This window comes from Dunckerocampus dactyliophorus, chromosome 17, assembly GCF_027744805.1.
Source record: "Dunckerocampus dactyliophorus isolate RoL2022-P2 chromosome 17, RoL_Ddac_1.1, whole genome shotgun sequence".
Classification (NCBI taxonomy): Eukaryota; Metazoa; Chordata; class Actinopteri; order Syngnathiformes; family Syngnathidae; genus Dunckerocampus; species Dunckerocampus dactyliophorus.
Window position 1 is genome coordinate 20,214,617 of NC_072835.1, and position 14,014 is coordinate 20,228,630.

The 14,014-nt window shown below is 39.0% G+C and overlaps 1 protein-coding gene across 4 annotated transcripts in view; it reads left to right on the forward strand.

The window, feature by feature from the left end:
* Nucleotides 1-14,014, forward strand: part of LOC129169722 (poly [ADP-ribose] polymerase tankyrase-1) — an 84,620-nt gene that overhangs the window by 62,329 nt on the left and 8,277 nt on the right. For all 4 annotated transcript variants that reach the window (XR_008566464.1, XM_054756397.1, XM_054756398.1 and 1 more), the window contains 6 exons: nucleotides 5,813-6,032; nucleotides 8,399-8,508; nucleotides 8,931-9,119; nucleotides 10,939-11,019; nucleotides 12,681-12,870; nucleotides 12,948-13,027. Coding sequence is in view for 3 of the 4 variants with exons in the window: in XM_054756397.1 (XP_054612372.1) it covers nucleotides 5,813-6,032; nucleotides 8,399-8,508; nucleotides 8,931-9,119; nucleotides 10,939-11,019; nucleotides 12,681-12,870; nucleotides 12,948-13,027 (870 nt within the window). In the remaining variant the exon portion in view is untranslated. The remainder of the gene's footprint in view (nucleotides 1-5,812; nucleotides 6,033-8,398; nucleotides 8,509-8,930; nucleotides 9,120-10,938; nucleotides 11,020-12,680; nucleotides 12,871-12,947; nucleotides 13,028-14,014) is intronic.

Below are 14,014 nucleotides of genomic sequence, written 5' to 3' on the forward strand. Positions count from 1 at the left end.
AGAAGCATCATTCCATTTGTGTGCCTAACTGCATCACAAGCTCATGTCAATTAAATACAGCGGCCACTAGGCGACCACCCCACTTTAACTTAAAGGCAGCACATGTTAAATCACAGCAGGGGTGTCTATGTTTTTTCCCCCCACTTCTGATATAATCTTTGTAAATTTTGTTTTGGTCTGGGTTTATAATATTAAAACTTTTTCCCCAGCTTAATTTTCCAAAAATTACAACTTGATTTTGTTTGGTTTGTTTTGCATAATATTTCGACTTTTAAAAAAGCACATTGATATTATTTTTCCTCATAATATTACGAGCTTAGACTTGTAAAACTTTGACTTTTGTATTGTTACAATACAACTTTTTTTTGTTAATATTTTGACTTGATTCTAATAAATTACAGCTGTTTTTTTTTCAGTTTTAATTTTTTAAAAATATATTTATTTATTTATTTTCTACATTCTTTCTGTAAGTTTTCTTGTCATGATTATGACTTTTCCTCTATGGTTAAAAATGAGATATGAATGGGATATCTCATAATACGACTGCAGTGTAAGCGGACAGATACGCCGTCATTGGGCGCCTGACTTCATCAATCATTTTCTTTTGCAAGCTGTTGGAGGCAGTGTTATGCTCCGGGCGATCCTTCCTGCTATATTTTGTGTTGCAAGGTGTGAGAGATGTCGCACCAAAGAGCAGGTTGACAGTGCTCATGAAGCTAACAAAAAAAACTAGGGCTGTCAAAAATAACGCGGTAACTAATTCATTTAATTAATTACGTTCAATGTTTTTGTGTAATTAACGCATGTGCACCAGAGCACGCACGCCTCTCTGTTGTGACGAGAGACGGAATCACAGTGGAGCGTCCCCACACAGCCCCCACTTCATTCTGACCTAAACACATCAACAGCAGTATAATTCCAACACCATATACTGTATGTACTGTATCTCCAACTCACACACGTCTCTAGTCGGTTCATCCTGGGAACAACGCTTCCTCATTACAAGAACGCAAGCTGCATTCAGGGACACGCAGAACAAAAACGTCTTTATAATGCCTGTGTGTGTGTAAAGAAAGAGGAAGATAAAAACATGAGGTGGATATTTTTATCACTCACTTTGTATTCGGATGTACAATTTGCTACATTTAAGTATGCTGGAAAATATACAGAAAACAAGTAAATTGACCTCAAATAACACGGTTGAAAGTGTGATTCAACTGTTCTGCTGCTATTAAAGAGACTAGTGTTAGACAAATAGAGTTTTAAGCTTGTGTGGTATCTTTTAGCTTAACTGACATATGCAGTTCATTTGGAGCTGTTAATACATACAAATACTGTGTATATATAATCCTGCCCCGTCATTTACCTTTCTGTTAATTAAATACAGTAAAAAATGGGCATATTTCAGACATACTTGGTAATGGTGATTAATCATGATTAATTAATTTAAAATTGGATTAATCTGATAATTTTTAAAGCATTTGACAGCCCTTAAAAAAATAATTAAAAAAAAAAACTTACTTCGGGGATTCAAACCTTCAGTCCCAATGCGAAATCCTTGCGGACTTAGCAACCGCCACTATTGAAATCATTCTTGATGACTTTAAAGATAAAGCCTTGGAATGTTAATGGAAGTGTCACACTGTTTATGCTTCTGCTCTCCGATCCAAGTCAGGGCAAGGTGTTATGTAATACTTGGCAGTCACATCAGTCTGCATGAGCAACACCAGCAAGTGTTGCGGTTTGTCTTCCCAGTTGTGTTTTTGTTGTTGCTTTCATAATCACCTCCAGACACGCTTACATCACCGCTGCAACGTTGCCACACGGAGCCGCATAAATTATTATTAGAACAACCGAATTCCCGTGGGGGGCGCACATACAGTAGGCAAACACGCTATCACAGTGGGAAATGCGTGGCTCAACACTTGTGGTTTCCAGTTGTTTCCGTGTCCTCGAGGTGTGACTTTAACTAATAAATTAACAAGGAGGTGCGCCTGCACAAACTAATGAGACGTATCGAAAATTCGGCCTTTACAAAGATAAGATAAAGAAAGCTAGTGGTAAACATTAAAATGTGTCAAAACATTTTGAAGGACTTAGAGCTTGTGATTCTTGGACGTTCATGCGGACACAGCAACACACCATTTGCACTACCAGTGCTTGTGTGCTAATCTGCTTGGCTTCGGATGTTCTATCTCCTCGAGTTCAGCTGTAGGTTTTCTTTTGTCTCCTCTGTTTGTTGTGATTTTTCTTATGTCCTTTTTTGTGTAGAAGTAGTGCTCGGAATAAAGCCGCTGCTACCACTTGGCATTACTGCCAGTCTGCTCTTGGAAAATACATGAACGCATCATTCAGGGATTTGACGGTCATTAAAAACTTTAAAAGTCTTAGAATTCTACTATTATGGTTTTCTGGTTATGGTAATGTATGGAAATTAAGTTTTAAAAAATCACTTTCGAGACCTCCACCAGAGCCAACTTGGGTAGAAGTAAAAAATAATAAGAACATAAGTGTGTTTGTTAGAAAGCTACTTCCTTGGTCATTGAGGAAAGCAGTGGTGTCCAAAGTGCAGCCCCAGGGCCATTTGCGGCTCATGCCTACTTTTTTATTGGCCCGCCGCACATTGTACAAATTTTAAAAAGGTAAAAATGAGGTAAATAGAGCAAAAAGGCTGAGAAAAAAAAGAAGTGTTGTTCCTAATAACTAATAACGCAAAGCTTTGCCTTAATATATCGGAATGCATCGTTTTTTTCCGCCATTTTATTTTATTTCTCAAAAGACAACCCTTTCAGTACCGGCTTTTTTTAGATGATTTTGACTGATATTTCAAGGCACGCAGAATATTTTGTTTTATGGCTATATAAACCTGGAACTTACCAAAAGAAAAATTGCAATTGTGCACAGCAAAAATTGCAAAATCTTTCATCAGAAAAAAAGTTTGTTTCTACCTTTTTCCGTACTTCAGTAATCAGCAGTAGAACATAGGTAAGTTTCAGGAAAATATCAGTTCCTGACTAGAAAAGGGATAAAACCAGCTTTTTGTGAAAAGATATGTTTCAAGCATAACTTTGACAGACATTTTTTGTGTCAAATGTTTTGCTCAGGTATCTAAACAACTAAACTAAACACAAAAAAGGGTTGTTTTACATCAAAATAATTTATTTACAAATATAACATTATGAACTATTTGTAATGGTTTCTCATTTGGAACTGAACTATGTGTGTGCGTGCATGCCTTAACATTTCCCTTAACCTTCTGCACACTAACTTCCTCCACGCTCTCTCAATTCCTCCTTCCTGTCAGGTGTGATTCTTCCATTGAAACAATCCCTGCCGAGTTCTTATCAAATGCACTTTTGCCACCTGGTGGCCGTTTTTGTGGCTTAAAATGCATTAGTGGAGAGTTGCATCATCACTTGTTTTTGCCTCTCGAGCAAAAAAAACAGAAAAGATGTATAAATACGTTGCTGGGATCGGGCGTTCGGGTTTATAAAAACGTATAACTACGTCTTTGGTATTGAATGAGTTAATTATTAACATTGGTATAATAGTATTTCAGACAACATATTTGGACATACTTTTCAGTGGATACTCTAAATGTATTAACATTAATTACGTTTGTGGTATGCATGAATTGTTGTCAGGACACAAGCCTTTCCTTATCATGTAATAAAGGGAGCAGACAGCCTTTCCATCATGATGTAGAATCATTTTGCTCAAATACACAAACATGAATTGCCGCCATGACATTCAAGATTCAAGAGAGTTTTATTGTCATGTGCATGGTAAAACAGCAGTTATACCATGCAATGAAAATCTTATTCTGTTCATTCTCCCACGAAAAGAAAGAAAACACAAGAAAGAATAAGAACATAAGAAACATAAAACACATAAACATATATACCAATAAATTAAGCAACAAAAACAGAAGAGACATTAATACAAATAAATAATACAAATAAATAAATAAATAAAGTGCTGTGCGTGTGTTGCGTGCGGCGTGTGTGAGTGCTTCGTTGAGAAGCCTGATGGCCTGTGGGTAAAAGCTGTTTGCCAGCCTTGTGGTCCTGGACTTCAAACTCCTGTAGCGTCTGCCTGACGGTAGGAGTGTGAATAATGAGTGTTGTGGATGTGTGCTGTCCTTGATGAGGTTGTGTGTTCTGCGTAGGACTCTAGATTTATAAATGTCTTGCAGTGAGGGGAGGGCTGCCCCAACAATGTTCTGTGAGGTCTTGATCACCCGCTGGAGTGCCTTCCTATCACGTGTTGTACAGTTACCGTACCAAACAGTGATGGAGGCGGTAAGGACACTTTCGATAGTGCATCTGTAGAAGCAACTCAGGATTGTGGTGGACATGCCAAATTTCCTCAGTCTTCTCAGGAAGTACAGTCTCCTTTGGGACTTCTTCATAATTTGTTGGGTGTTGTGAGACCAGGTGAGGTCCTCGCTGATGTGTGTGCCAAGGAACTTGAAGGTTTTCACCCTCCTCATAGCTTGGTGTCGTGATAACAATCTCCTTCTCAATACAGATAAGACCAAAGAGATGATCATTGACCCAAGAACAAGGGAAAAGGAGCCGCATAGACCTCTGTTTATCGATGAGACTGAGGTGGAAACAGTACAATCTTCCCTCCCCGCTGCAGTTTTAAACACATCCCAGTTTGTGCAGCCAAAGCAGCCCTGAAGTACTTGATCAGTTTCTTCATTCCACACTTTAACTGCTGTACTTAGAGGGGGAGCTTTTTTGAGAAGTTGTCTGTATGTTGGCCAAAGGAATATAGAGATGTGGTCAGCCTTTCCAAAGTGCGGTCTTGGAACAGCCTTCAAAGCACCTTTCATGTTGCTGGGGGAGGACAGTCCTGACAGTCCTGAGGTTACAGTGGTTGAAATCGCCAGATATAATGAATACAGCGTCTGGGTGTTTGGTCTCGTGTTTATCAATGATGTCATGCAGGAGGCCTAGTGCGTTAGCAGAGTTAGCTCGTGGTGGGATGTAAACAGCAGTTAAATACACAGCGCTAAACTCACGAGGCAAATAAAAAGGTCTGCATTTCACCATCAGCAGCTCAATGTCCTGCGAGCAGTGCTTTTCCATCGTCTGTACGTCTGTGCACCACCGTTTGTTTACGTAAACACAGACGCCGCCACCTCTGTGTTTACCAGACGCTAAAGTCCGATCTCCCCGGTAAGCAGCAAATGTTTCCAACTGGATCGCCGAGTCCGGTATATCCTCCGTCAGCCAGGTTTCTGTGAAGGTGAGGACACAGCATTCCCTGATCTCACGTTGAGCTGTAATCCTTGCTCTTAGTGACATCTCAGAGCAACTCTCCAATAAGTTCTTGTTCCCGCCCCCACCGCAAATGAACCATGTTTTTCTCGTTAGACACCATCAGTTGTTAAATCTATGATGACTGCTTTCTAAATGTGTCACTTCAAATAGCTCCTGGACAGTGAATCGATATCAGTTTTACATTAACATAAAGGCAGCTATAGAAAGTAGGACAAAAAACATAACACAGACTGAAATGAGAAGGTAATACATCTACAGGCATTTTCAGCCAGCCATCGATCCCCGAGGGAGTGGGTCCACAACATTGGCTTTTAATGAGCCGATCTCAAAATGACAGTTTAAAAGCATCACTTTAGACTGTTGACTGAGGGAAAGTCTGCTCCTGCTACTTCAGCGGATGTTCTACCATCACTGCTTTGCAACAATGTCTTCTTTTCGACTTTATTATCTTGCCTTATGACAATATTGCAATGTTTATAAAGTCATTTGTTACTGATGCAGTGTGTCTATCCTGTCCACAGCACGGGGCAGACCCCACCAAGAAGAACAGAGACGGGAGCACGCCCCTGGATCTGGTGAAGGACGGGGACACGGACATCCAGGACCTGCTGAGAGGAGATGCGGCATTGTTGGATGCGGCCAAGAAGGGCTGTCTGGCCAGAGTGCAGAAGTTATGCAGCCCTGACAACATCAACTGTCGAGACACACAGGGACGAAACTCCACCCCTCTGCACCTGGCAGGTAACAGACCCTTTTATTAGTTACTATTCTCAACGCCTTGGATGATGCCCGTTTTTAAGTTAACACTTGGCGGGATTTAGCTTGTAGGTACACTTGGACAATTAGTGTCAATCATAACTGGATCTCCTTAGAGTCTGCAGGTGTACTGAATGTAAACTGGTGTGTCCTTGGGGCTTAGCAGAAATGATCACACTCTCAAAGACACACACACACACACACATAATCAGGATCTGTAAACTTCCAAGTCTACTTCAGAGGCCCCACTCTACAATACCTCAGAGGCACAAACACTCATAAATCCACATTTCATGCTCGCTGTGCTGATAATATCAGCAGTGTCTGCCAGAAAAACAAGCTCAGCTGGAGGCATAATATATAACATGATCCGCTTGGTCCTCAGTTTACTATGTTTACTACGACGTTTCGTGGTCACAAATGCGCTCAATGCGATACTCGCTCAACAGGTAGTTCCAGCGGCGAAAGAGCAGTTTGTAAGGATAACCTTGCTCATGACAGTAGTCCCTCTTTTATCGCGGTTAATTGGTTCCAGACCTGGCCGTGATAAGTGAATTTCCGCAAAATAGGATTCCTTATTTATAAATGGATATTTTGGTAGTTATAGCATAGAAAACCTGTTTACGACCGTCTAAATACGAGTTTTAACATTATTAGAGCCCTCTCGACATGAAATAACACCCCTATAGTCACCTTTACAAGTGGATTACCCAATATAGATGACGTAATAAGTGAAAATAAGACATATAAGGTATGAATAAGACATAATATAGACTCACACGTTAGCATCGGGAGAGTTCCTTGTTTTACTTCCGGTTTCTGTACACTACTTCCTGCGGTTTCATCAAAGTAACATTACTGACACCTAGTGACCAGTGTAGAATCACGTCTTTGAATGTATCTTTTGAATGCCTCATATTTGTATTTTAGTTCATTTCTGTATTTTTATGCTTGAAAATGCTTAATGCCTAAGCGGCAGTGCACCAAAGAAAAGGAAAGCCAACACAATGGAAGTGAAAATGAGCATCATAAAAAGCTCAGAGAGGAAAAGACACCCACCAATATTGGCCCGCTCTTTTCATCCGAACCACTCGACAGCCACGACCATCATTAAGGATAAAGATTATTGAATGCTAATGATCTGTAGAGGGGTCATGGATTCTGTGTGCTGTTACAAGTTTTTTTTTTCCAGTGATTTAATATGAATATCAGCTCAGAATATCAGTCAATGGGCAATCATTAAAATCAGCTGTCAAAACAATCAATATAAGACCCTGTTGTGATCACACTACAATTTGCAGGGCCAGTTGTGCAGATTGTTAACTCAGCAAAGAAACTTCCACTCAATATTAACTTCAAATCATAAATTCAAACGATATTTAATACATTGTAGCAGTGGTACGTTTTTAAACAATAAGAATTTGTGTAGTAAAGTTTGTCTGTGATGTGTTGTATTGTTTGTATACGTGTTGTATCGTCTTGTGTGTAAATTGGATATGAGTGTATTTGTAATACACTGTCATTTTATTGCATATGATGATGGTAGGTGTTGTATCACATATCCTATCTTTTATGTGTGTTGAGTATGAGTGAATGTCAGTTTGTGACCATGAAGTGTGTTTTAAGGACTACAGATGGAAATAAGCTGAATGCTAAATGTGGTGCACCCATCGATTCTTTATGAATAATGTAAAGTGCACTCTGTCCATAAACTTAATCCAAAAAAAAGTGTCAAGGGGAAAAGAAGCCTGCAGACAAGCCTCAGGGCTGAAAATATGAGGAATAAAAACTTACTGAATGTTTAAAATCTGTTTCAACCAAAGAAATAATTAAACTGCGCATAGCTTGCAATGCAAATGTTGCCGCATATGTTTGTTCACATTGCATATTCATATTGTATTTGACAGATTCCACTTTTGCTGACATGTCTCTGTTCAAGGGGTCTCCAACAGGTAGCTTGTGAGGGGTATCTTATAAATCCGTGGTGTCCAAACAAACCGGGGGCCATTTTTGGACCACGGCTGTGTTTTTATTGACCCATGGCACATACTAAAAATAGAATTGAACAAGAAATCTATGGAATGTTATAACATAATGTTATGGGGGAAAATAACATCATTTTCATAGCATAAAGTTGAAATATTAAAGAAAAAAGATGGGGTCGTAATATGAAAAACAAATAAAACAAAGAATAAAGTTGCCATTTCTGAAAAATTAGGTATAATCTTATGAGAGTAAAGTCAAAATATTATAGGAATGCGAAAGTTGGAGACCCCTGTTCTATTCTTTTGATCTCAACTCACTTTCCCACCATTTACCTGCCAATCTCTTTCTCCCACGGCACCCTCTAGCTGGCTACAACAACCTGGAGGTGGCAGAGTACCTGTTGGAACACGGAGCCGACGTGAACGCGCAAGACAAAGGGGGGCTGATACCTTTGCACAACGCTGCTTCATACGGGGTAAGACATACTGTACAACGACGTGTGTGTGTGTGTGTGTGTGTGTGTGTGTGTGTGTGTGTGTGTGTGTGAATAGCACTGGCCTCCTGAAAGAGTCATGAAACACATGTTGGATGAGCAGTTGGAGAGCTCCGTGGTCCAGAGGAAACACACTAACACTCCATTTAGCATCTCCCGCTGCTTGTCAGTGGCAGGCTTGTATTGTGTAGTTGTCGCCAAGATAAGCAAGGGCAGAATGAGAGTAACAATGGACAAGAACAATAAAAGAAAGGGAGGTGAGGCGGGAAAAGGAGGCTCTTGAAGAGGGTCATAATTCACATTGTTCCGCAGTGCAACTTTAGGTTTGCTTTGCTTCTTTCTTTTGGGTTTTATTTCTTGTGCTTCTAACCTTCTGTAATTCTGTGACCACCGTCGTCCTCCAGCATGTTGACATAGCCGCCCTGCTCATCAAGTACAACACGTGCGTCAACGCCACAGACAAATGGGCGTTTACTCCCCTCCACGAGGCGGCGCAGAAGGGCCGCACTCAGCTCTGTGCTCTTCTGTTGGCCCACGGAGCCGATCCCACCATGAAGAACCAGGAGGGGCAGACACCGCTGGACTTAGCAACAGTACGAAACTCTTTCATGAGCCAGTTTACACCAAACAATATAGTTTGCTTTCAAAATAATCAAGCCATATTACAGGAATGAATTGGTTCCACATCCGACAATGATAAGTGAAATTCGGTGGAGTCGAATTCCGTATTTATAAATGGAATATTTTTGTACTTATGGCAAAGAAAACCTGTTTACAATCTTCTAAATACGGTTTTTAACATTGTTAGAGCCCTCTAGACATGAACTAACACCCCTATAGTCACCTACACATTCATATTACCCTATAAAGTAGATATAATCAGAGAAAATAAGCCACTTAAGACATACAGTACATCAAGCGTGTCCATACTGTTTCCTCTGAGGGCCACATACTGAAAAATGAAAGGGTGCATTCAAGAAAAAAACTGCTTTGTGATATAGGTGAAAAGGCCAGTTATTTGTATGAACTGTTTTCTCTTTTTTTCCTCTCCATTTATTTTTTTTATCTTAATAATCTTCTTAATTTTTCTTCTCATAATATTATGACTTTATTCCCATATTTTGACCTTATTTCCATAATGTTACAACTTCTTGCCCAGCCTAATTTTCCAAAAATAAAATATTGTTTTTGTTTTTTATATGTATTATGATTATTATATGTATTTTATGTATTATTTTTATGTATCGTCAAAAAAAATGTTCTTCAATATTTCAACTTGATTCTAATAAACTAACATCATTTTTCCTCATAACATTAGAAGTTTATTCTCATAAAATTACGACCTTTTTCCTCATTAGAATACATCTTTTTTTCCTTAATATTTACATTTTTTTCTTGAAAAATAACAGTGTTTTTTTTCCCCCATTTCTGCTGTTTTTGTTTTTAATTTTCCAATTCAACTTTCTTTTTGTGAATTTTCTTCACATTGTCATTTTTTTTCCCCCAGCCTGATTTTCCAAAATGTACAACTTTATTTTGTTTAGCTCGTTTTTCATAATATAATATTACAACTTAAAAAAAAAAATCTTTAATATTTCAACTCTATGCTACTGAAATGACGTTACTACTTAATATGTTATTATATTTTTAGAATGTAGGTCAGTAAAGAAACATCCGCAGGCCGCAAATAGTCCCAGGGCCAAACTGTGTCGCAGTATGTGTTCTGAATGTGTGAAGGACAGGAAGTGACGTCAGAGGCCCAGGGTTGAGTTTTAGCTTGTTACGCCTGCAACAGGAGCTTGTGTTATTATTATGATTGTGTTATTATTATGATGATGATGATGTTATTATTGTGCTGGTAGTGAGGTAATTTAAACCTGAAATAAAAGCCTGATGTTGTGGTGATCAAGTCTGGTGCTTGTCTCACCGGACAAATACTGACACCTAGTGACCAAAGTAGAATACTACGTTCACAATTTAAATGCGTCATCTTAATGCCTTGTATTTTAGTTCATTTAGCTTTTTTTAAATTTTATTTTTATTTTACTTAAAAGCTGTATTCCACCACAAAACAACATGATTAATTACTTTCTATTAATTACTTAATTACTATGTGTTTTTTTAAAAAAACAAGAACAATTTTGTGGCAAGGATGGACTGTATACTTGACACCCTTCAGCGGTGGTCCCAAATAGACATAGTGCAGTCTGTTGATTAGTCCCAGTGACCATCACTTTCATACAGCTATGAAAGGCATAGGATAGAAGAGATGATGCACAATTGGAACAGTACACAACCATTCACACTCACATTCACATTTTAGAGCCTACAGTTAAACTGACATGCGTGTTTGGGGGGTCATGGAGGTAAAACCAGAGTTCTGCATCAATGACATGGTTTTCTCTGTTGCAGGCTGATGATATCAGAGCGCTGCTGATAGATGCCATGCCACCAGACGCCCTGCCCAGCTGTCTGAAACCTCAGGCCACTGTGGTGAGTGCCAAAGATGGAACAATATAGATTTCTTTGTTGTTGTATTTGTCACAATAAGGCTTCTTTAGCTAACAAAAAAGGTGCAATCAGTTTCCCCATCAACACAGCTACAGTGGAACCTTGTTTTTTGTCATTAATTTCATCCGAAAGGTCAGACAAAAAACGGAAACGTGCAAAGCTGTTTTCTGATAGGAAATCCAATTAATCGTTTCCAGACACCCAGAAATATGAACTAAAACATTTTACAGAGAATAATTATAGTTTTACATGCAGAAAAAAATACACAATACATATACTGTAAATGATGAATAACATTGATGAATGAACACATAGCATGAGTTTACCCTTTACTGAAGACTTGTTGGTGAACATAGAGACACTTCCTGTCCACCAACTTCAAAGAGCGGACGGTTAGAACTGCTCAAATTGCCCACTTGAACATTATTGTGAACTTCAGCTGTAAGTCCAATCATCATTACACACACTGGCCCAGCTCAGTGTCTGTTATGTTTCTCCATTAAACCATTCCCCCAGCAACCCGTGTTAAACGCTACCTTCGTACTTCGCTACGGCTTCTTCCTTGAATTCAATAGTCTTTCTCACTTCCTTTATCAAACACATGATGGCTTATTTTGCAGCCATGATGAAAAAAGTCATAATATCAGAATAAAATTTGCTAGACAACGCTGAAATAGGGAGAAAATTTACACAAAAAATCCAGCAGAAATGGAAGAGAGAGGGAAAAAAAAGCCATACTTTTACGAGAATAAAGGAGAATAAATTCGTAATATGACGAAAATAATTTTAGTAGCATAGAGTTGAAATATTGAAGAAAAAACAAATTTTTTAGAAGTCGTAATATGACAAAATAAAATAAAATGTTTATTTTTGGAAAATTAGGTTGGTGATAAAATGAACTCATAATGTTACAAGAAGAAAACTTCAGAAGATATATTTAAGAAGAAAGTTGGAATACTTGGAAAATAAAAAAAACAAAAAACAAAAGCAACCATTTGGGAAAAAACGATTACCGATGCAGTGTACCAAAACCGAGACGTATTTTTGTTAATCATTTTTGTGGAAAACCAAGGTTCCACTGTGCATGTTTTTTGCAAGTGCTGTAACAGATTTCAGCTCATTTTTGTTTATTTGTGCTTGACACAATTTTTTTTTTCATTTTTTGCTAAAGCGAAAACATCATACACCTTTTTTTTTTTATCATAGTCGCAATGTTCAGTAGTAGAAAATAGAGTCAAGTCATTTATTTTTTTTTTTTAAATATAGCACCAATTCACAAAATTCATGCTCCTCATGCTGTAAAGATAACTGATGAACCCCACATGAGCAAGCATTTGGTGACAGAGACAAGGAAAAAGTCCCTTGACATAATAATTGAGGTTTAATAGAGGTAAATAAGAAGCTGCTGTTGACGACAACAATTGTAAAAATATAAGACATTGGTTTTTGCAGCATGTTTGCACTGAAATGGTGTGTCGAGAAATGAGATTACGGTTGAATGATATGAAAGAGGTGCTGCCTGGAGTTGCAGTGTAAACAGTAAGAAAGAAGGCAACTACAGTATAAGTTGAAGAAGCTGAACAAAATGGAGAATTTTTTTTTTTTAAACTCCTAAACCCAAATCCTGCCGTTTACACTTGCAGGTGAGTGCCAGCGTGGTGACGGCCGGCGCCACAGGAGGCGTGGTCATCTCTCCCTCGCAGTCGCCGTCGTCCTGCTTGTCAGCGGCCAGCAGCATCGACAACCTAAGCACGCCCCTCGGCGACATCACGGTGGGCGGTGCCACGGGAACGGCAGATGGAGCGTCTAGCTCAGACAGAAAGGAAGGCGATAGTAAGGACGCATGAAAAAAACACACACACTGGTTGAAAACACCCCTGTAAACATCTGCTTCTCCATCTTTTCTGCAGCCCTACTTGACATGACTATCAACCAGTTCTTAAAGAGTCTGGGACTGGAGCACCTTCGAGACATCTTCCAGAGGGAACAGGTACTTCTCTGAGAAGATGAGGCATGTGTGACAAGGTGCGGGAGGGAGGGAGTGGGAAAGCAGCATGTTGAAGATGAGACAAACAGGGAGATGGCAAGACTGAAGCAGAAAGAGAAATTGAAAGTGACAGCTGGATGAAGTCCAAGCACTGAAGTCAAGAGTGGATGCAATATGCAGCCTGAGTGTTTCTCCTAATTCCCCTGAAGGGAAACAAGTCTTCATTGATATTCTGAGTGGTGAGATGGAGACGAGCGTGTGTGTGGAAAGAAAAAGTATGCAGTATCTCACTATAGCATAAACAACCACTCTCATCTGGGAACATTTACATCACTTGCACCCATTTTACCCTGAAGAACTGTGCTCCATTTCACCTTATTGTCAACAATACCACCACTACCACTACACTGGACTACACAGTGATACCTCGTTCTTTTTTTAAATTTGTATTATTCCGTTGAAAAAGGTCCGTCGATAAGCCAATTGCACAAAATGTAATGTAATGTTTCCCATAGGAAACAATGTATAGCCCATTAATCTGTAGCAGACATCCATGAAAAAAAACCCAGCAAAAATGGGACGGAAAAAAAGAGCAAAAAGTGAGGTTGATAGTAATAATGGGCTTTTTGACCTATATTACAAAGCTGAGATGCATTTTTTTCTTGCAATATACAGTTGTGTGAAAGTGTTTGCCCCCTTCCTGATTTTTTTTGTCACACTTAAATGTTTAAGATCATCAAACAAATTTAAATATTGGTCAATGGCAACACAACTGAACACAAAATGCAGTTTTTAAATTAAGCTTATTATTAAGGGAGATAAAAATCCAAACCTACATGGACCTGTGTGGAAAAACTGATTGCCGCCCCGTTAAAACATAACTGAGATTGAGATCTATCAGGCTGGAAAAGGTTATAAAGGCATGTCTAAAGCTTTGGTACTCCAGCGAACCGCAGGGAGAGCCATTTTCCACAAATGGCGTAACATGGA